At 35.2% G+C, this 21,600-nt stretch overlaps 1 protein-coding gene across 1 annotated transcript; it reads right to left on the bottom strand.

The window, feature by feature from the left end:
* Positions 1 to 383: 383 nt before the first annotated feature.
* On the bottom strand, positions 384 to 18,004 carry LOC123534340 (nuclear receptor subfamily 1 group D member 2-like). The gene is made up of 3 exons (XM_045316550.2): positions 17,952 to 18,004; positions 7,708 to 7,813; positions 384 to 5,482 (listed from the first exon to the last, which is right to left on the bottom strand). The coding sequence occupies exon 3, from the start codon at positions 5,387 to 5,389 to the stop codon at positions 3,449 to 3,451; it is 1,941 nt and encodes a 646-aa protein (XP_045172485.2). The 5' UTR covers positions 5,390 to 5,482; positions 7,708 to 7,813; positions 17,952 to 18,004; the 3' UTR covers positions 384 to 3,448.
* Positions 18,005 to 21,600: the final 3,596 nt, after the last annotated feature.

The following is a 21,600-nucleotide window of genomic DNA, read 5'->3' as shown; positions in this document are numbered from 1 at the left end:
CAGTATTGTTATCAGCAAGATTGTTGTTGCATTATCTTAAAACTAATAGAGACATGAACCATGTAGGAATAATATGCAGCATGGGAAGTTGTAACATATTCGGGGTTGAGCGACCGCCAAATACTTGTTTTTGATATCATTTATCTTTGGAACTACTGCATCTGAATAAACTCAGACAGTTGTATAGAAAGATTCAACCGGTGAGACTAAAGTTGTCGTTTTTGAACATCGGACAAATGGACGTACCCGCTTTTGATACTTGAAATGTTTTCAATAACGGATGTTGAGCAAGCTTATACCGATAGGGAGTTCGGAAACAATAACAGTTAAATTGTCAGTATATCATTACTACCTACAATACAAAACAGAACACAAACATCGAATGTTTTTCATAATTTTTCATGTTTATTATGACAATGCGTTTGATAACTGCTATGGCTGTATGTAATACAGCAATGATATAAAATGTCTGAATGATAAATAAAATTTATACACATCAGCTGTCTTCAAAATATAAATGAATTTTGAAATGCCTTTCATTATTCTCAAATGTTACCATTGTCGTATAGAAAAGACTTGCACATACACAGCATATATAGTGCTTAACCACCAAGATTATCCAGCCGAGAATGAAAAAAAAAACATCCGGTGAGTATCGCCCTCTTGCATCGCTCGACGCATTTTGTTTCCAACAGCTTTATAGAACGTAATGACGCGACGTTGCGAAGCGTACCGTTTAGCGTTCCGCAAGACGTCTCTGAATTACACCTTCTTCACCTTAAGGGTCCTATCAATAGTTATTTGCCATTGATTTATCAAAAATACCATATGTTTCGTTATCTTTACACTCTACACTCTGCATTCAGTATATTTAGATGAAATGTTTATTCAAATAAGGTCTCTGTCATTTGTGTTTAATATCTCTGTGATTTGGATGGTCAAACTCTCGTTATACATGTGCTCTTGATATTGAAATTTATTGGGTTGTAATCCCTACGTCACAACACATGCAAATACCAATTTCGGTGTTTACGGTGGCATATTTCTGCCACGAGATAGCTAGGTATCACTTTTCATCAACCCTTGTACAGAGGCTCGACCAAACCGAGTCTGCTTTTATTTTGCATTGGATCATTGCGGAGATGGGGCGATGTGATGTTTTAACCTATTTTAGATGAACACCGACTCCTTCACCCGAACATATATATAATTCATAGTCCAAGATATTATTACAGGGGAATATCATCATATCAAAGTTTCCAAAGTACTATCTACTTCTATAAAATGTCAAAGATCATAAACAATTTTTATTTTGTCAATGTTTCTGCGTTAGCAGTTAAGTTAAGCTAAATTCATTTTATCCTACAACACTCTTGGGGCCTCCGCGGCAAAGTCGTTAAGGTCCCTGTCTTTGAATCACTTGCCCCTAACCAACGTGGATTCGAGCCTCACTCAGGGCGTTGCATTCTTCAATTGAGGAAGCCATTCAGCTGGCTTACGGAAGGTCAGTGGTTCTACCCAGGTGCCCTTCCGTGATAAAATAATGCACGGAAAGGCACCTGGGGTCTTCCTCCAACATCAAAGCTGGACAACCGCCATATGACCTGTAATTGTGCCGGTGCGACAGTAAATCCAACAAAACAAACAACACTCCTTTATTGCTTGACTAACATAACACTTTTTTTCTACATATTTACGGACTACATGTGTACAATGTGTTTTTCTAATAAACGAAAATGATCTAAGTTAATAAAAGTAATGAAGCATATAAAACTGCTTTGCTCCAAGACATAATAAGTAGCCTCTTTTCTTGAAAGTACATTGCGTACTTAAAAATGAATCTGAAGACATAACTCTTTTTAAGATAAGTTTTCCGGGTTTAAGTACAGGAGTAAACAGCGAGATTTATTAAGTATTCCGTCGTTTTATATAACAACAATTTAATCATTTATTGTTTCTAACGCATCAAAATCTTTCATCGGAATATTCGTGCTGAAAATATAGAATTTGTAACATTTTCTGATCTTTTGGGACAATGCATTCCATTCATTGTAAGTGCATAAGAGAGTTCCCACCAAAGTCGGCACAAAGGGTTGTGATGGGAGGTGCATATTTTATTACCTCCCGTGAAAAAACTTAAGCAAACCGAGTCTGGGATTATTTTGCTTGGTTGTATTCTATGCTTCCGAATGTTCTTCTAAACATTTTATTTACTATTCATTTTAAACCAGTGCAAAATGTACTCCTTTACAACTTTTGTTAATGTTAGATGTTTATACTCATTTTGATGCCATCAATTACAGATACTCATATACCCGAAGTTTAAACACTATAACAAACGACGTAATCAAATCTCATTTTCTAGCACTTGCTTTAGGACTGAACTGTTTTGATACCTGTCTTCCGGCCTGTTTCGTCGGGCCCTTAAGGGTGTTTCTCTTGTTGCTCTGTCTTCTGCAAAGGCATTGAGTATATACGTTTCTGGTTCTTAAGGTTTGCTTTTTATATATTTATACACAAGCATTTTTGTGTTTTACATGCCATGCCTTTTTGTTTCCATTACGTGTGTTAGAGATTCACCTGGCGGGGATTACTTTTATTTACACTGTCCCGTGCCTTTGGAACATGGTGGGGGTAAGAGTGAGGCTGGGTGCGCACCATAAACCGGTTTAAGCTCCCCAGTGGTGTTTTTGCCACTGACCGTTCCAAGGCGGTGCCCCACTGTGTTCCTGTATTTGTTCGTTTTGTCCTCGTGTGTTTGCTTTGTATGCGTGTGTGTGTGTGTGTGTGTGTGTTTGTAGTGTGCACGTCTGCGTGCTGTGGGTTTCATTTTGGGGAGGCTGCGTTTTTGGAACATGGCATTCCCTGTTTGATATTTTCTTTGTGTTTTTTTGCATGCAGGTTCAAAAACATGCACATAAAATATCAGAAAATATCCCCCAGCAAACAATTTTGTTAAAAAATAATAGCATTGTGTTTTTGATTTATTATTAGTGTAACAAAAAAGCAATAATAAATCGTGTACAAAGCAAATGTTTTTAGGTATGATATTCCCATATAATTTGCCACAGGCACAAACGCATTACTAGGGCCATCCCTTCTCTTCTTATGGGACCAAACCCTACGGAGTTATATTTGCAGCGAAATAAGATTTTGTTTTCATTAATGTCAAAAGGTAACTGATATTAAACCCTAGCTGGCAAAAAAAAATATTTCTCTTTTCTATAACCACATCACGTCTTTGAACATCAAAAAATATATTGCAGTTTCACAACTCTTCAGTTTATAATTTCATTTTATAGTCTTAAAGTGATCAGTTTTACATTGTCTAATTCTTGATTTAATCTATTGTTATTTCTCTGTGCAAGACACTAAACACTATGTCAATGTAAATGTACTTCTAATACATGTATAACGAATCTTTTCACTTTATCTGTGAATTAATATTTTAAAAATTTTCTTCAATAATAAAGTCTACAAAAAATGGGAATTCTTTAATCAACACTTCATCTTTACACATCAAATTGTGTTCTTTCGTATAAAGCTCAGACATCTCTCGCATATATGTTAAAGAGTCAATAATCTTTGTAAATCTGCTCCGAGCTGCTTGTTTTTGCTTTTTCTTTATCTCTTGTTGAAGCAATTCTGTAACAGCCAATTGTATCCTTTCTACATGGGCCCGATTTTGAAGCTTGCATCGATCAGTGGAGACTAAAGTTAAAGCAGCTAGCAATGCAGTTTCTGCTTTGCTCAGATCCAGCTTTTGCAGGCGACAAAGAACATCCTTCATCAAGAACAGCAATTTTGCAGACAATTCTCTATCAGCCATCTCGTCAAAGTGATAGCCTTGTCCATTTTTACTTATGAATGTCCGAAGTTCATCGTTGTAGCCATCAAGCGTGACTACGGTGGAAAAATCCAACATCAAAGCTTTTAATAAGTTTAACTGATCAAGCATCGGGAGACTGTGGAATTCAGGAATGTGCTTTGCAAAGTTACAGTAACGCGCTACATCATCTTCCACATCTTCACATTGTATTTTCATATCAGCCATCCGACCATCTATATCAATGCCAAATTCTGTATACAATTTATTGTATTCATCCTTAGGCACACTGTTCATTTTACCAAAGAGTTCAGTTTTTAGCTTATACCTTTCATAATGATGTTTGTGCAGTTCACTGATTTGTTCCTTTGTCTTTACATTTGGGCCGTAAGGTTCTATATCATCCAGGGCTTGAATAAGTTCCACAACGAGCATATCATTGAAGCCATTAGATACATTTAATGTTTTTGTATTCTGTAAAAGATGCTGCATTATTAAATCTGTTTCTAGATTACAACTGGTTGCATCGCATCCACTTTCAACAGGAAGCACATCACATTCGTCTGAAACTGAATCAGATGCTACATTTCCTTCTAGTCGTTTCATGTTGATAATTGCTTCTGTCCTTTTCGTTAAGGTGTATCTTCCTAACTTCGACATCTCTTTTGACATTCCAAGAGCAAGGCATTTCTTTAACCTACATCCTGAACAGTTCCCCTTTTTACCACTAGAAATTTCACATTTTCCTCCCTTAGTACATTTGAATTCTTTCTTCTTTTGAAGGTAACGCCTGAAGAACCCCTTACATGCTTCACATGTTATCGCACCGTAGTGTGCACCTGATGCTTTGCCATTGCAGATAACACATGGGGGGAATTTTAACGAATTGCTGCTCTTACTTTTAACTTGTGAATTAGTGCTCAGATCATTCCCTGGTACCTCTGAAGACACTGTTGACATAGTTACAACTGAGGCACTTGTCTGTTCAAGAGTAACACCTCTTGCTGCACTGATTCCAGATTCATTTTGATCAGAATTTTCACTTTCATGAGGAATGCTTGTTTCAGAATATCTTACCGTCTTTGGTGCTTTGATGATTTCATCGGATAAATATGTCTGATTCTGGGAATCAAATGCTTTTAGTTGTATAACAGTTAGTTCGTCAGCTTGCTTAGTCTGCGAATAAGGGTGTGATGACAGTTGTTGTAGGTGTGAATCAAGAGGAAAAGACTCATCCAAATTTGCTGGACAATGCAAGCCGCTCGTGCCAGTAGAAATACTATCAGGTGCACTTGATTCTGCAATAATATCTTCAAACAAGAATGGTTCACCTTGCCCTGACTCTACGCTAAGTGAATCTTCTGGAGTCGGCGGTAACACAAAGGTTTGAAGGTCTAAGCTGTACTGTGGCATGACAACTTCTGTATCCTTCTCATACATGGCAAATGTTGCGATTTGTCTAAAATTGTCTGTCTCTTTGCTTGAATTTGTATCTTCTGGGCTTAAACAATAAGAAGGTTTTGGCACTGGATATACCTTAACAACGTTTTTTCTATTTTCCATAGTTATTCCTTCAAACTTGCTCTTGGTTTTTCTTTACATGGGGTTCCTCGAAAATTGTTTCAATCTCTAACTGCGGCACTTTGTGTCTTGAATCTAAAATATACAGAAATAAAATCACTCAGAGTGTTAACGCATATTAATTCATACTCTTTCAAACAAATGCTCATCCGACGATGATACGTACTAATTTGAATCCAAGAAGGAAAGCGGCAATATTATAATTGCATGTGAAATTCATTATTATCCCCCGACGAAAGTCGGAGGGATATAGTTTTGGCGTTGTCCGTCCGTCCGTCCTTCCGTCCGTCTTTCCGTCAGTCCGGAATCATATCTAGGAAATGGTTGGGAATATTTATTTAAAACTTCATATACATGTTCACCACAATGAGTTCTTGCGGCCCGTCGAGTTTCAGTCAGATTGCCCAAGTAACACCAGAGTTATGGCCCTTAGAAATTTCTACTGTTAACTATATAGGGTACTATAAATATGGCGATTTCTGCATCATAATTTTTTATTTATTTGACCTAGAACTATGAAACTTAAAAAGAATTTAGATCACCATAATGTGGTTGTGTACACACAATTTCGTTCGGATTTATTTGTAAATTAAGAGTTATTGCCCTTTAATTGTATAAAAATCCACATATTTGTATATAACAAACTTACCATTTGGTAGAATTTCATTAAATTTCTTTCATTCTTTTCCATGAAAATTTATTGTAAACATGTGAAGTTGTGTACCCGCACCTGGTCACCCCCTTACCTTGATTACATCCCTCCCTATCCCCCCCCCCCCCCCCCCCCCCAAAAAAAAAAAAAAATTCCTTATTTAATTTTTTTTAAACAAACTTCATATACATGTTCACCACTATGAGGTTATGGGGCCCATCAAGTTTCAGACAGATTGCCCAAGTAAAGCCAGAGTTATGGCCCTTAGAAATTTCCAGTGTTAACTATATAGGGTACTATAGATCTATAGATATGGCAATTTCTGCATCATAACTTTTGATATATTTAACCTTGAACTATGAAACTTTAACAGAATTTAGAGCACTATAATGTGGTTGTGCACACACAATTTCAAACGGGTTTCTTTTGTAACTTTAGAGTTATTGCCCTTTAATTTTCAAAAAATCCACATATTTGTACATAACAAATTTACCATTTGGCAGAATTTCATTAAATTTCTTTCATTCTTTTCTGTGAACATTTATTATAAACATGTGAAGTTGCGCACCCACACCTTGTCACCCACTTGCCTTGGACCCCCCCCCCCACCCCCCTCCAAAAAAAAAAATATTTTTTTTTTCAAAGCATCAGTCATGCCCACCACTGATCATGCATCCTCTGCCCCCCCCCCCCCCCCCCCCCCCAACTTCACCCTTTTACCCTTTCTTTTTCATTTTTAATTTTCCATCAATATTTATAATCAACATGTGAAATTTTGTTTCCTCTCCCGTTCCCCCGCACCCCCACCCCCTAAAAAAATAAATATATTAAGTTGTGGCTGCACAAACCTTGTCCTCAGCCATGTTCAAGATATCTTACCTGTGTTCTCTTAAGAACATCTGTTCTTTTAAGTTCAAATGTACATGAACTTGTTAAACAGCAACACCTGGTGCTAAACCACTCAAAGACAATATTTCGTTCCAGTTAAACTTCAAGCTCACATTTCAATTAACTGCATTTAATTTTAGAAGCTAAGCTTACTACAGAAAGTATATCCCATTAAATTTTAAAATAAATTCTTTAGTCAGGATCAAAGTATCATATTTTATTATGTACTATTTTATTAAACATTTGTTTTCTGTTAAATTGATTTTGACTAATGAAATTATTTGCTTCTTATTAACATCCTTAATTTGTTGCCGGATATATTTTTTTGCCATTCCTCACCACAAACCCTTTCGGCGGGGGATACCAATTCATCGAATTAACTTGTTTATAATTGTACTGCTCACTGAAACACCATTTTTGTTATTGGGACCAATTTTGTTTCGTATAATGAATTCCCAGCTTTTATGGCGGAGTAATACCGCAAGGTGCCCCTTTGAGCATTATTCAAGGAGAGGATGGTTCCTGGTCAAAACCACCTATTTTCTGTAAGCCAGCTGGTTGAACAATTAAAGTAATTGGTTCACTAATGCAATTCAAATTATGATACAGTAGAAAGCACTAAGTGGCTGGTAACTTAAAAAAGGCATACATGTATGGACCTCGACTTTTACTTAATGTGATACATCGTATACAATGTCGGATATCTATTATAAATTATACAAGATAAATGGGAATATAAGAAAGTATCACAAGAACTTACCTTCGTTATTGTATGCCTGTCCTACCCTCGTGTGAATTTCCAAAATGACTACTCTACCCATCTATTTTATTTTGCTGCACTAGAAAAAGGTGTGTGTGTGTGTGTCCTGCAAAATAAAAAAGTAATCCCGACTGTATAAATGAACCATAGGACGGCTTATTGTGTGTGTCTAAATATAGATATAATGCGTATACTTCTCAGGTCGATCTGTTATAATCTGTATATCCAAGATTTTATTTACATTCTGCACAAGTCCCACAATATTGGGAAACATCAGCATAGTATACAATATAACATCATGATAAAACATCACGTTTTCAATTGAAAACAGCTACATAATTGTAGTTAACTAACAAGTAAAATGTGTAGCCTTTGTGTTTTATACATAATTAATATAATCATTTGAAGAACACAACTATTTACAAGAAAAAAAAAGTAGAGATATGATAGGAGGCCCAAGGGGGCTGATACGTTCACCTGCTTGACCTAATTATAACATACCTGTATATATGTACTACAAAAGAAAGTATGTACGTCAGACAGAGGCGATCACAGCAATCTCTATACATTAGTGTACTAGTATATGCCGTGTGTGAGAGTGTTGCAAAGCTTAAGTATAGTGTTTTCAAATATTGTGTCATTAGTTAATTTGTTTTGAAATAATCCATGATTTTCTCACAAAATAAGCTTAGCTTTTTAAGAGAAATTACATTTTCGCTTGATACTAAATTGACAAATTTGAACATACTTGGACGTATTCGTATATGTCTATGTATTTAACTCTGTAGTTTTCAAATATTGGGCACTAAAACAGGTAGTGATACTCATCTCCTAATTCTCTGCAGTTTGTACATACACGTTCGTTAACGGGTAAATTTTGCCATCGACCTGTTTCAATAGGAAGTCTATGGTTTCTCGTTAGAAAAGATATAATTTTTTACACTGATTTAAGGGCAACTTGTCAAATGATATAGTACGTTTAAAATAGGTCTTTATATATTTGTAAATATTTGTGCTAGACGTTTGGTTTATTTCAGCCAGCCAGGTCTGAATAAAAATATCTTTTAATTTTTGGTACGTTGCTGACTTAAGCCATTTGCTACTAATAAAACTTTGTCTATACCACACCCCTGAAAAACCTGCCTCACAAAGATATTGTTTAATGTTTTCAAGCCATTGGCACTTTATTTTATTTTCTGACTGTAGCTCTAATAGTACTGTGTAAACTTTGGAAGCGAGTTTAGTGTTATCGCTGCTATTAATATTATCAATAAGTCTTGTCCAATAAGAAATAACTCCGTTATGTATATCAATTTTTAGCGGAAGCACCCCAGTCTCACCATAAATCATATAAGATGGTGTGGACTTTTTAAAGTTAAAGATGTATTTGTAGTACTTGAGTTGCACTTTTTCGAGAACATCCGTGTTACCATAGTCCCAAATTTCGCTTCCGTAGAGTAAAATAGATTTTATGTTTTTTTCAAACAATTCTATCTGCAAGTCGAATGGTAAGGCGAGTGATTTCACCTTTTTCAACAATGCAAACATGGCTTTATTAGCTTGTTCAGCAATATGGATTTTTGACCATTTTACCTAAACAAGAGGGCCAAGATGGCCCTAGGTTGCTCACCTGAGAAACACACCATAACACACCATAACAGTTTAAACATGTTTGACCTGGTGATTTCATGGAAAAAAATATTCTGACCAATTATCATTAAAATTGGAGCAAAAATCTTGAGCATAAATATTAAGTATTTTCTTTGATTTGACCTGGTGACCTAGTTTTTGATCCCAGATGACCCATATTTGAACTTGACCTAGATTTCATCAAGGCTATCATTCTGACTAAATTTCATGAAGATCAATTGAAAAATACAGCCTCTATCGCATACACAAGGTTTTTCTTTGATTTGACCTAGTGACCTAGTTTTTGACCCCAGACTACCCATATTCGAACTTGACCTAGATTTCATCAAGGCTATAATTCTGACCAAATATTATGAAATCCAGTGTAAAATGCAGTCCCTGTTGCATACACAAGGTTTTTCCATTATTTCACCTAGTGACCTAGTTTTAAAACCCAGATGACCCATATTCGAACTTGACCCAGATTTCATCAAGGCTATCATTTTGACAAATTTTCATGAAGATCAGTTGAAAAATACAGCCTCTATCGCATACACAAGGTTTTTCTTTGATTTAACCTAGTGACCTATTTTCTGATCCCAGATGACCCATAATCAAACTCAACGTAGATTTTATCAAGGCAATCATTTTGACCAAATTTCATGAAGATCAGTTGAAAAAAAAAGCCTCTATCGCGTACGCAAGTTTTTTCTTTGATTTGACCTAGTGACCTACTTTTTGAACCAAGATGACCCATATTCAAACTTGACCTAGATTTCATCAAGGCTTTTATTCTGACTTAATTTCATGAAGATTAATTGAAAAATACAGCCTCTATTGCATACACAAAGTTTTTCTTTGATTTGACCTAGTGACCTAAATTTTGACTCCAGATGACCCATATTCAAACCTGACCAATATTTTATCAATGCAATCATTCTGACCAAATTTCATGAAGATCAATTGAAAAATACAGCATCTATCGCATACATAGGTTTTTCTTTGATTTGACCTAGTGACCTACTTTTTGACCCAAAATGACCCATTTTCAATCTCGGCCTAGATTTCATAAAGGTTATTATTTTGACCTAATTTCAGGAAGATCAATCGAAAAATACAGCCTCTTTCGCATATACAAGGTTTTTCTTTGATTTGACATAGTGACCTAGTTTTTGACCCCAAATGACCCATTTTGAAACTCGGCCTAGATTTCATCAAGGTAATCATTCTGACCAAAATTCATGAAGATTATTTGAAAAATACAGCCTCTATCGCATACACAAGGTTTTTCTTTGATTTGACATAGTGACCTAGTTTTTGACCCAGAACTCGTCCTAGATTTCATCAAGGTAATCATTCTGACCAAATATCATGAAGATCAGTTGAAAAATACAGCCTCTATCGCATACACAAGCCAAATGTTGACAGACGACAGACAGACAGACTGACGCCGGACATCGAGCGATCAGAAAAACTCACCTGAGCCACTGGCGCCAGATCAGAAAGAAATGCCTCTGTACATGTTATACCCTACCCCTAGATATTCTATAAGAACCATGGTCGTGAACGGGAAAATATACTAACCCATTTCAATCGCGTATTTCATATCTAAAACACGCAGTTCAGCAAATGTGTACTATTGATATTAAACAAGTGGTAATTTATCTTCCGTTGTGTACCGGTCAGATTTCTTCAATAGTTCTTATCTTAGAAAAACAACGTGTAGTTTACAGTTTTTTCACAGGTACACAAAAAACTTGCTTGAACTTCCCTGGTGAAGTTCCGTTCTAGATTATAGACACACTCTGATTGGCTGATGTGAAAATGTATGTCAGTCGTCATTTTACTACACGTGTACGCTAAAATGTTTATATGTAGCATAAATGTGCAAAATGAATTAAATAAACAGAATTGATGTATAACTTTGTATGATTTCAAATTCAAAACCATATACAACATGAATTTCATTCATCATTTCGAGTCTTTTCGTAAAACTGTGAATATATTGCATTCTGTTTTTGTTTGTTTACATTTCGCTTAACATGTGCATACTGTCGTGACCTCTAGACCGGATGTTCATTAGGGAAGTTCACGCAAGTTTTTTCTGTAACGTTGACTAAAGCATAAACTATACGGAGCATCTCTGCAACATGGAATATTGAGACAAGGTGACTGGTGCACGATTGAAGATAAATTATCGCTTGTTTAATATCAGTAGTACACATTTACTGACCTGCGTGTTTTAGGTATGAAATACGCGATTGAAATGGGTTAGTATATTTTCCCGTTCATGACCATGGTTCTTATAGAATACCTAGGGGTAGGGTGTAACACGTACGGAGGCATTTTCTTTCTGATCTGGTGCCAGTGACCTGAGCTAAAAATAAACCAAGGTATTTGTAATTATCGACCGTTTCTAAGGCATTTGTACCTATAGTAAATACTTTATGCTGCCTTGGTCGGCCTTTACTAAAGACTATAATTTAGTTTTATTAATATTTATGTTTAATTTCCATTCATCACAGTATATTTTAAAGTTATCTAGAGCTATTTGCAGGTCAGTCTCACTGTCACTAGAGATAACTGTATCGTCTGCATATAAGAGTACAAAGAGTTTCAAATATAAATGAGTTTCTTCAACTGATGTTTTCAAATTTATTCCATTTACACAACTTGCATTCAAATGCTGTTCAAGACCGTTCAAATATATTGAGAAAAGGAAAGGCGACAGATTTTCACCCTGACGTACTCAAATGAGACAATCGAAAAACGAAGAAGATCCCTCTGAAGTTAAGACTTTAGATTTTATATTTTGATACAGACTTTTTATAACGTTCAGATATTTGCCATTTATATTTTCTTTAATATCAGTTTTTGCCATATGCCTACTCTCCAAATGGAATCAAAAGCTTGTTTGAAATACACAAAGCAACAAAAAAGGTATTTTTTTGTTCGACTGAACTATGTCTATGAGACTTTTGAGGATAAAAATATTGTTAACTGTTGAATAAGTTTTCCAAAATACTGCTTGAGTTTCATGTATCAGGTTATTTTTGTCAGCATATTTTGTAAGTCTGTTATTCAAGATACATGTGAAGAGTTTACCAAAACAACTTAACAAAGATATCGGGCGATAACTGTCAGGCGATTCTGGACTACCTTTGTTTTTATGTATAGGTATAATATGTCCGATGGTCCAACTTTCTGGAATAATACCGTGATCAAAAATAAGGTTGAATAACTTTTTATATACATGTATCATAGAATGAACTGTATATTTTATATGTTCATTAATAATTTCATCACAACCTAGTGACTTGTTATTTTTTAATGTTTTAACAGCATCTAATATTTCTTTTTCTGTTATCAGGACATTTATTTCCTCATTGTTGTTAACGTTAGCGGTTTCTGGCATATTTTCGTCGCTACTGTTTTCAGTGTCGATTAAGTTTTCATTTATGTCTTTGAAATATTCGTAGAAGTCGTTCAATTTTACTGTTTTTTTTTTATTTTGAGTAGATTTTCCATTTATAATGTTCTAGTATTGCTTAGGGTCAGCGTACTTTAGTTTTCGCAATTTATGTATTCTATCTGCATTATAGTCATTTTTTGCTTTTCTTAACGCACATTTATATTGTTTGCTGACTGATTTCAACATATCTTTGAAATATTGTGTTTTATACTTGTTATAAGTTTTCCTGGTTTTGTGATATATGTTTCTTGCATTATGGCATGATCTGTCAAACCATGGGAAATTATTTTCAATTCTGTTATTATTTCTGTATGTAATTGCTCTATTTTGAATTACTCCAAAAGATTGTTTTGAGCAGTCATTAAAAAGTTTTCCAATATCTGATACTATTTCGTCAATATTGTTTTGTGTTATGTTGTTACAATCTACTTTTTCATAGAGTTTCATCTCAATTTCAGAGATTTTAAAAATATCTAAGTTTTCAGCAAACTGCTCAGATTTTTTACTATCCCATAATGGTGCAATTGGTATATTTTGCGTCTGCTGTGGTGCTATATTCTGTGTTTTATGAAATTAAGTTTTAAGTGTAGCCTCCAATGGGCAATGCACATCAGAATACAAGTTACAAAATTCATGTACATTAAAATCAACAATATTTTCAAAAACAAAAGAAGACGATATAAAATAATCTATAGTTCTGGCATTTTTAAATGACAAAACAGGTTTTAGACAATCGGTCCCCATTCTGCCATTCCACAGGAATACGTATTTTTATGCCCCCGAAGGGAGGCATATAGTTTTTGAACCGTCTGTCTGTCGGTCTGTCGGTCTGTCCGCATTTTTCGTGTCCGGTCCATATCTTTGTCATCGATGGATGGATTTTCAAATAACTTGGCATGAATGTGTACCACAGTAAGACGACGTGTCGCGCACAAGACCCAGGTCCGTAGCTCAAAGGTCAAGGTCACACTTAGACATTAAAGGTTATTGCATTGATGGGCGTGTCCAGTCCATATCTTTGTCATCGATGGATGGATTTTCAAATAACTTGGCATGAATGTGTACCACAGTAAGACGACGTGTCGCGCGCAAGACCCAGGTCTGTACCTCAAAGGTCAAGGTCACACTTAGACATTAAGGGATAGTGCATTGATGGGCGTGTCCGGTCCATATATTGTCATCGATGGATGGATTTTCAAATAACTTGGCATGAATGTGTACCACAGTAAGACGACGTGTCGCGCGCAAGACCCAGGTCCGTAGCTCAAAGGTCAAGGTCACACTTAGATGTTAAAAGTCTTTTTTCATGATAGTGCATTGATGGGCGTGTCCGATCCATATCTTTGTCATTCATGCATGGATTTTAAAATAACTACGCATAAATGTGTGACACAGTAAGACGACGTGTCGCGCGCAAGACCCAGCTCCGTAGGTCAAAGGTCCTAAACTCGAACATCGGCCATAACTATTCATTTAAAGTGCCGTCGGGGGCATGTGTCATCCTATGGAGACAGCTCTTGTTACACATGTCAGTTAATTGATTACCATAGTGGTTAACAACAGTATCTACACAATTTCTGTTTAACAGTACATTACACGTATTGAAATTTGTCATACTTTCACTTTCCACATTTTCTAAGTACTGTAAATCATAAATGACAGAAATAAATTGGTCTACTTTACATAATCTATTAAACTTCCACATCTGGCGTTCATGTCGCCAAACAACAGTTGTTTACTATTTTCGAAATATCGAAAAAATTTATTTTGAATTTCAAAAAAAGGATCATTATGGGAATATTTAGAACCTGCTGGAAGTATATACATGTATACTATGCCACATTTCAAGTCTTCTGTGCATGCACTGGTGTTTACTCTTTAGAAATTGTGAAAAAGCGGACAAAATTACAGTCACTATTTTCTTCAACTTTTACACTATTTATCTATTTCTTGCTTAATCAAAATTGCAATACCACTCGATCTATAATTAGACAGTTTCTTTCTATTAAACATATGAACTGTGAACCCAGTAATTATTATTTCATCAGTATCATCAGTTTTTGTTTCCTGAAAACCTACTATAGGTTAGAGACCACCAATTGTTTTCCCATAGACACATTGTAACATTATGGCGTGTACAGCCTTCCATACATCGAAACATGTATATCTAATTACAAGTTTTTCAAGAACTATCTTAGTTCTACCAAAATATCGGACGAAAAACATATGAATAGTGATACTTTATTTAAGTAATTTTCGTGTGAATGAGATGACCCTCTGTTTACATCACTGACATGGCGGGAGAAATTCGTCTGATAAAACTTTTTTTTCAATACACATAAAATGTAGCAAATTTTGTCAAAATGTATAATAAACAAGAGATCACAGAGTGATCTTGACGCCCACCAATGTGCCATTTTTGAGTGTTCCAAATTTCAAGACTTACTGACAGCTCAAGGTCAAATTTCATTTCCGTACACAACACTGTGCATGTGGTCCAAATTCGAAAGCTGTTGCTTGAGAAATGTGAAAGTAGGTCACTAGATCAGTTTCAAGGATGAAATGTGAAAGTAGGTCACTAGGTCAAAATCAAGGTCAAATTACACTTCAGAACACAAATTTATGCATGTGGTCCAAATTTAAAGCCTGTACTTTCAAAAATGTGAAAGTAGGTCACTAGGTCAGTGTCAAGGTCAAAGTTTGCTTCGGTACACAATCCTATGCATGTGGTCTAAATTTGAAGCCTGTAGCTACAGAAATGTGAAAGTAGGTCACTAGGTCAATCTTAAGGTCAAAGTTCATTTCGGTACACAAAACTATGCAAGTGGTCCAAATTTGAAGGCTGTAGCTTGAGAAATGTGAAAATAGGTCACTAGGTCAAAATCAAGGTCAAATTTTATTTCGGAACACAGAACTATGCATGTGTTCCAAATTTGAAGCCTGTACCTTCAAAAATGTGAAAGTAGGGCACTAGGTCAATGTAAAGGTCAAAGTTTGTTTCGGTACACAAAACTATGCATGTGGTCCAAATTTAAAGGCTGTAGCTTGAGAAATGTGAAAGTAGGTCAGTAGGTCAAAATCAAGGTCAAGTTCCATTTCGGAACATGAAACTATGCATGTGGTCCAAATTTGAAGCCTGTACGTTCAAAAATGTGAAAGTAGGTCACTAGGTCAATGTCAAGGTCAAAGTTCTTTTCAGTGCACAAAACTATGCATGTGGTCCAAATTTGAAGGCTGTAGCTACAGAAATGTGAAATGTGAAAGTAGGTCACTAGGTCAAAATCAAGGTCAACTCATGTCAAGGTTCATCTTGCCACTCAAAACTATACATGTGGTCCAAATTTGAATGTTGTAGGTTATTGACAAGAAGATTTTAAAATATTTTCCCTATATAAGTCTATATGCACCATGTGTCCCCCAGGGCGGGGCCATATTTGACCCTAGGGGGATAATTTGAACAAACTTGGTAGAGAACCACTTGATGATGCTACATTACAAATGCCAAAGCCCTAGGCTTTGTGGTTTGGACAAGAAGATTTTCAAAGATTTTCCCTATATAAGTCTATGTAAACCCTGTGACCCCTGGGGCGGGGCCATATTTGACCCTAGGGGGATAATTTGAACAATCTTAGTAGAAGACCACTAGATGTCATATACAAAATATCAAAGTCCTAGGCCCTGTGGTTTTGAACAAGAGGTTTTTCAAAGTTTTTCCCTATATAAGTCTATATAAACCATGTGACCCCCGGGGCGGGGCCATATTAGACCCCAAGGAAATAATTTGAATAATCTTGGTAGAGGACCACTAGATGATGCTTCATACCAAATATCAAAGCCCTAGGCTCTGTGGTTTTGGACAAGAAGATTTTCAAAGTTTTTCCCTATATAAATCTATGTAAATTATAGAAATAAACAAAGGGCCATAACTCATTAAAAAATTGTTGAACCAGTCTGATTTTCAGGGGGACACAACTAGGGTATCAATACATCATTCTGACAAAGTTTGGTCAAAATCCACCCTGTAGTTTCTGAGGAGATGCGATAACGAGAAATTGTTAACGGACGGAAGGACGGACGGACTGACGGACGGACGGAAGGACTACGGACCACGGACGCAGAGTGATTTGAATAGCCCACCATCTGATGATGGTGGGCTAAAAACTGTAAATGCAGTGAAAAAATATCAATTTTGAAAAAATAATCACTTCCTGGGTTTGTTTACATGACTGACCAATCAGAACGCACAGATGTTATCTTATTCCCAGGTATACACTTACCTCATTCCCAGTTATGGGGGCAAGGGACAGTTAATTTGAAAATTCCACAAATCTGCGCTGATACCAGTGCAAAAAAAATCATGAAAAATCCAATTTTGATAAATTCAAGGCAAGTGTTGAGCGAATATATTGCATAGATTTAGCACTTCATTGTGTGACATTTTCAGCCTGCCGATTCTGTTGCTTCTGTGATAAAAACGAGTAAAACGCAGGTTTCAGGACACTAAATTTTGAGGCAAAAATGGCCCAAAATGCACACCTTGCGCAACCTGTACCGTATTATCTGCAAATGACTGACCTAAAACACATGCATAGTTTTAAAGCATGTGGCCAGACGAAAATAATGATGGGAAGAAAAGTGTATCATAACCGTTTACTTTTTCCGCTATTTTGAGCTGAATCTGGATGAATGAATGACTGTTTCAATTTCGTCTGAATTCCGTTACCTCAGGTAAGACTTTAGACCCAGCCGTCTACACGGAGCTAGGAAAATCGATTCAAGTATATTTACTTTACACAATAACTAATCGTACGCAGGAATCCTTAGTTCTATAAACATCATAAATAACCAGTTGAATATAAATGCCTTTAAAGTACATCTGTCTATTTTATTTAAAAAACGCACCCCGGGCCAAATGCGAAACTGGCCCCTGCCACCAAAGTTCTCTGTACATTTTTGAATTGGTGGTCTCTGACCTATATCAAAATCATTGATGTATGACACGAATTCAGGACATCGTAATTTTGAGCTTATTCCGCAACCAGCTTATTTGATATTATAATACATGAACTGTAATAAACTCGATTAACACGACCCAGATCATTGAAAGCGATTGAATAATTATACAAAAATAGATTCTACCTACCTTTTTCGAAGAATGTCACAGTTTTGACCAATTTCTTAGAGTAACTTCCCTTGAGTAAACTACACTATGGGCAGCTAACACCGTCAAAAACAATTTTAGAAACAATGTGATTCACGCACAATTAACTTAGATGACTTTCCTGTACTAGTATGGTGTTAACTTGTCAAACAGTGTCTTATTATGTTACCAAGCCATGTTATCATGTCAAAGTATTATGTTAACATGTCCAAATAGTGTCTTATTTTGACAAAAATCTATTTATCATATCAAAGAACAGTGCGCATGGTCTTTTGTAAAAAAAAAAAAAAACGTGTTGTTTTGTTAAAAAGGCAGACAAGATCAGATCATGCTTTAACAAGGCAACATAGCATATGTTACATAATAAGAAACTGTTTTGACAAGTTAACACCACACTCTGACATGAAAACATAGCTTTTTAACATATAATACACTGCTTTGACAAGTTAACATCACACTATGACATGACAACACGACTTGTGAACATAATAAGACAATACCTGAACAAGTTAACATCACAATTTCGGACATGGTAACATAGCATATTAACATAATAGCACACATTGTAAACAATATCACATGGTATTTTGACATGATAACATAGCTTTTCAACATAATAGGACACTATTTGGACATGATAACATAGCTTTTTTCACATAAATTGATAATATCACGCTCAGTAACAAGATCATTTTAACGAGATAACATAACGTTTTAAATAAATAGCACACTCGGTAGACTATATCACACGGTACTTTAAAAAGATAAAATAATTTTTTAACATAATAACGCACTCTGTAGACAAGACCCCACTCTGACATGATATAATGGCTAGTTTACAAAATAAGACGTTATTTTTGGCAAGTTAACATTACAGCATGACATTATAACATAGTTTTAACATAGTTACACACTGTACTATACACTGAGAAGATAACACGACTAGTTAACATAGAAAGACTCTGTTTTGACAAGTAAACGCCACATTTTGACATAATAACACAGGGTTTTATTTATTAAGACACTGTGTTGACAAGTTGACATAATACTCTGACATGATAACATGAAATGTCCCAACATAAGACAACCACGGCATTCCACAGTAAAGGAGAGAGCAGTACAGAGATGGGTGTGTGGTGATACCCTAAATCGATTCATTGCTTTTATGGGTTGAATCATTTATATCTTAAAACAGGCACTTTTTAAATAAAAGATTTACTGTTGTGATAATATAAAAATAGATACACACTGCTCATTTTAGATAATGTATGCAAAATGGCAGAGAATAATTATTTAAACCCATTATTAAAGACATCAACCAGTCCATAAAATCTGGATCTCATGAAATCACAATAATTAAAGATATCATTGAATATATTTTCAAACCTCCGAAATGAATGTATGATATCTATAGGCTGCCGTTCTACTATTGTTTCATTATTCTGTGATACACTAAATTCATTTTGTGATGTCAGTTATTAATTTTATGCTATCATTGATTGATTGAGTTATACATTTGATATTACGAATTCATTTTGTGACATTATAATATCCTTTTGTGATATAACTGGATAACTGCATAAAAGTCATATGAAGATATCAGAATATGGTTTAGATCTACAGATATATCTATAATCCGATTTTTTGATATCTTAAAATCTGTTTTATTCACCATATTCATAATTAAGCTTAATTGTACCCATATATCATTTTATCTACAAACGCACAAAATTCATTTAAGATATCATTTTATTTATTTTAGACAATAGACTGTTTTTTTTTGTTGTTGTTGTTTTTTTTTTTTTTTTTTTTTTTTTTTTATTTATTTTTTTATTTTGGACCACACATTTTATGACATCATTAAGTGAGTACTGAAAATTGTATAGACCGGCCTTCATGCTGACAATGTTGTAACCTACATTGTTTTTAAAATTCAGTCATAAACCGGAAGTGATGGCGTAACGTAATAAAGCCTGCATTAGGCGTACGAAAATGAAAATCATTTTATGAATAAATGGCAACCCGCGAGTACATTTATTACAATGATACGGTTACTGTCTTTCTTAAGTTAAAATATGAAATTAAAATTTCTGTCCAATAATTCAGAATAATGTCTGAAAATTAGTTTGAAGTGTGCTGTTCACTTTAATCATGGTCAAATATCTCAAAAATAAACACACGGACCTATACTTTTTATATATTCCACCATATTACAGACCATGCGTTTATTTAATGAGAAGTTTCATTAAAATCTACATCGTAGAAAAATTTCTATTGGCGAAAAAGTTATGAAAGTTGTTAGTTTCCCATAGACTTCCATTGTGAAAAATTGCGTGAGGTCCAAATTTTTCAAACCAGTCTAGCAAAAAGTCAAGCATACGACCCTATCTTTTTATTTGCTTAGTTTTCTAAGTACTGGTTCGAGTCGTAAATTCGGCCACTTTTTGCGGTTTTTCGTAAATATTTCTTTCGTTTTACAACTGATTTGTACAAAATTTCTACCATATGTGCTTTGATACAAGCAACATTGTACTATCTGTTTACAGTATGGTAAACAATACAACCGCGCTTAAAATAACAGACAGGTTTAGCCTCCACATTTTACCTTCTAGAGGTTGTAGATTCGGCCACTTTTTAAACATAAAGTTGGATGTATTTTCAACATTTTCTTGGAAATAAATCGATGCTACAGCCAAAATTGTTCTTTTTTCAACAAACTGCAATCAATTTTCAATAGCAATATTAGCATACCTTGTTGGAAATATTTGCCAACAGAGATTTAAAAAGCGCCTGTCATCCTTCTCACATCAGCATGACGTAGTTTAATTTTTACGTCACTGTTTATCACACATTCTAGCATAAAACTGCTGATCTTGTCACTTTTCGGGGGTGTTTCAACAGTAGAGTAAAGAGAATCTCTCGCTCACATTCTATTATAACACCTTTTTATATATGCGCGTTCCGTGGCAAAGCATAAACGTATTACGGTCCCAAAACGGATAATTCAAAATGAAATGACGTCAACACGTCAACGTGAAAAAACAACGTAGACATGGAAATTCAATGACGTTGAGGGACAAAATATCCATGTTCTTGGTATTAACGCGTTTTATGCTAGTTAGCGCATGTTCATTTTGTGTTATAAAGTTTAGATTTGAATTAACCCTTGCTGGGCCTCAGCATAAACGAGCACGTGCAATGACGTCACGCGACCCGCGAGACAAAATATTTGCTATTTAGAGTACACAACTTTAGGGGAGGACAACTTTTTTTCTACTCACCTCAACTTGATGTTTTTTGCAAACTTTGTTGCTAACGCAAGTTCTTGTGATGACACAGATGCGTTCTCAAGCATCTGGCTCGAAAAAAAGCTTTAAAGTGGGTGGCCGAATATTTACGACTCGAACCAGTATATATATATTCTGAAGTTTTGAAAGAGCAGTTTTATCAAATTTTACAGTATAGAAATCGTGCAGAACTACCTTAATCAGACTAGATAATCAGCGCTAAGAGGAATTATGCTGAGATAGTATAAGCGGTAAAGTAGAAATTTAAAACAATATTAAAAATAGAAAAAAGATTATCTACTCGGCAGCCAGGTAGCCAAATATTTGCGTCAGCTTCATTGTAA

Source organism: Mercenaria mercenaria, chromosome 12, assembly GCF_021730395.1.
Source record: "Mercenaria mercenaria strain notata chromosome 12, MADL_Memer_1, whole genome shotgun sequence".
Lineage (NCBI taxonomy): Eukaryota > Metazoa > Mollusca > Bivalvia > Venerida > Veneridae > Mercenaria > Mercenaria mercenaria.
This window is presented reverse-complemented; position numbering and strand designations above follow the sequence as displayed.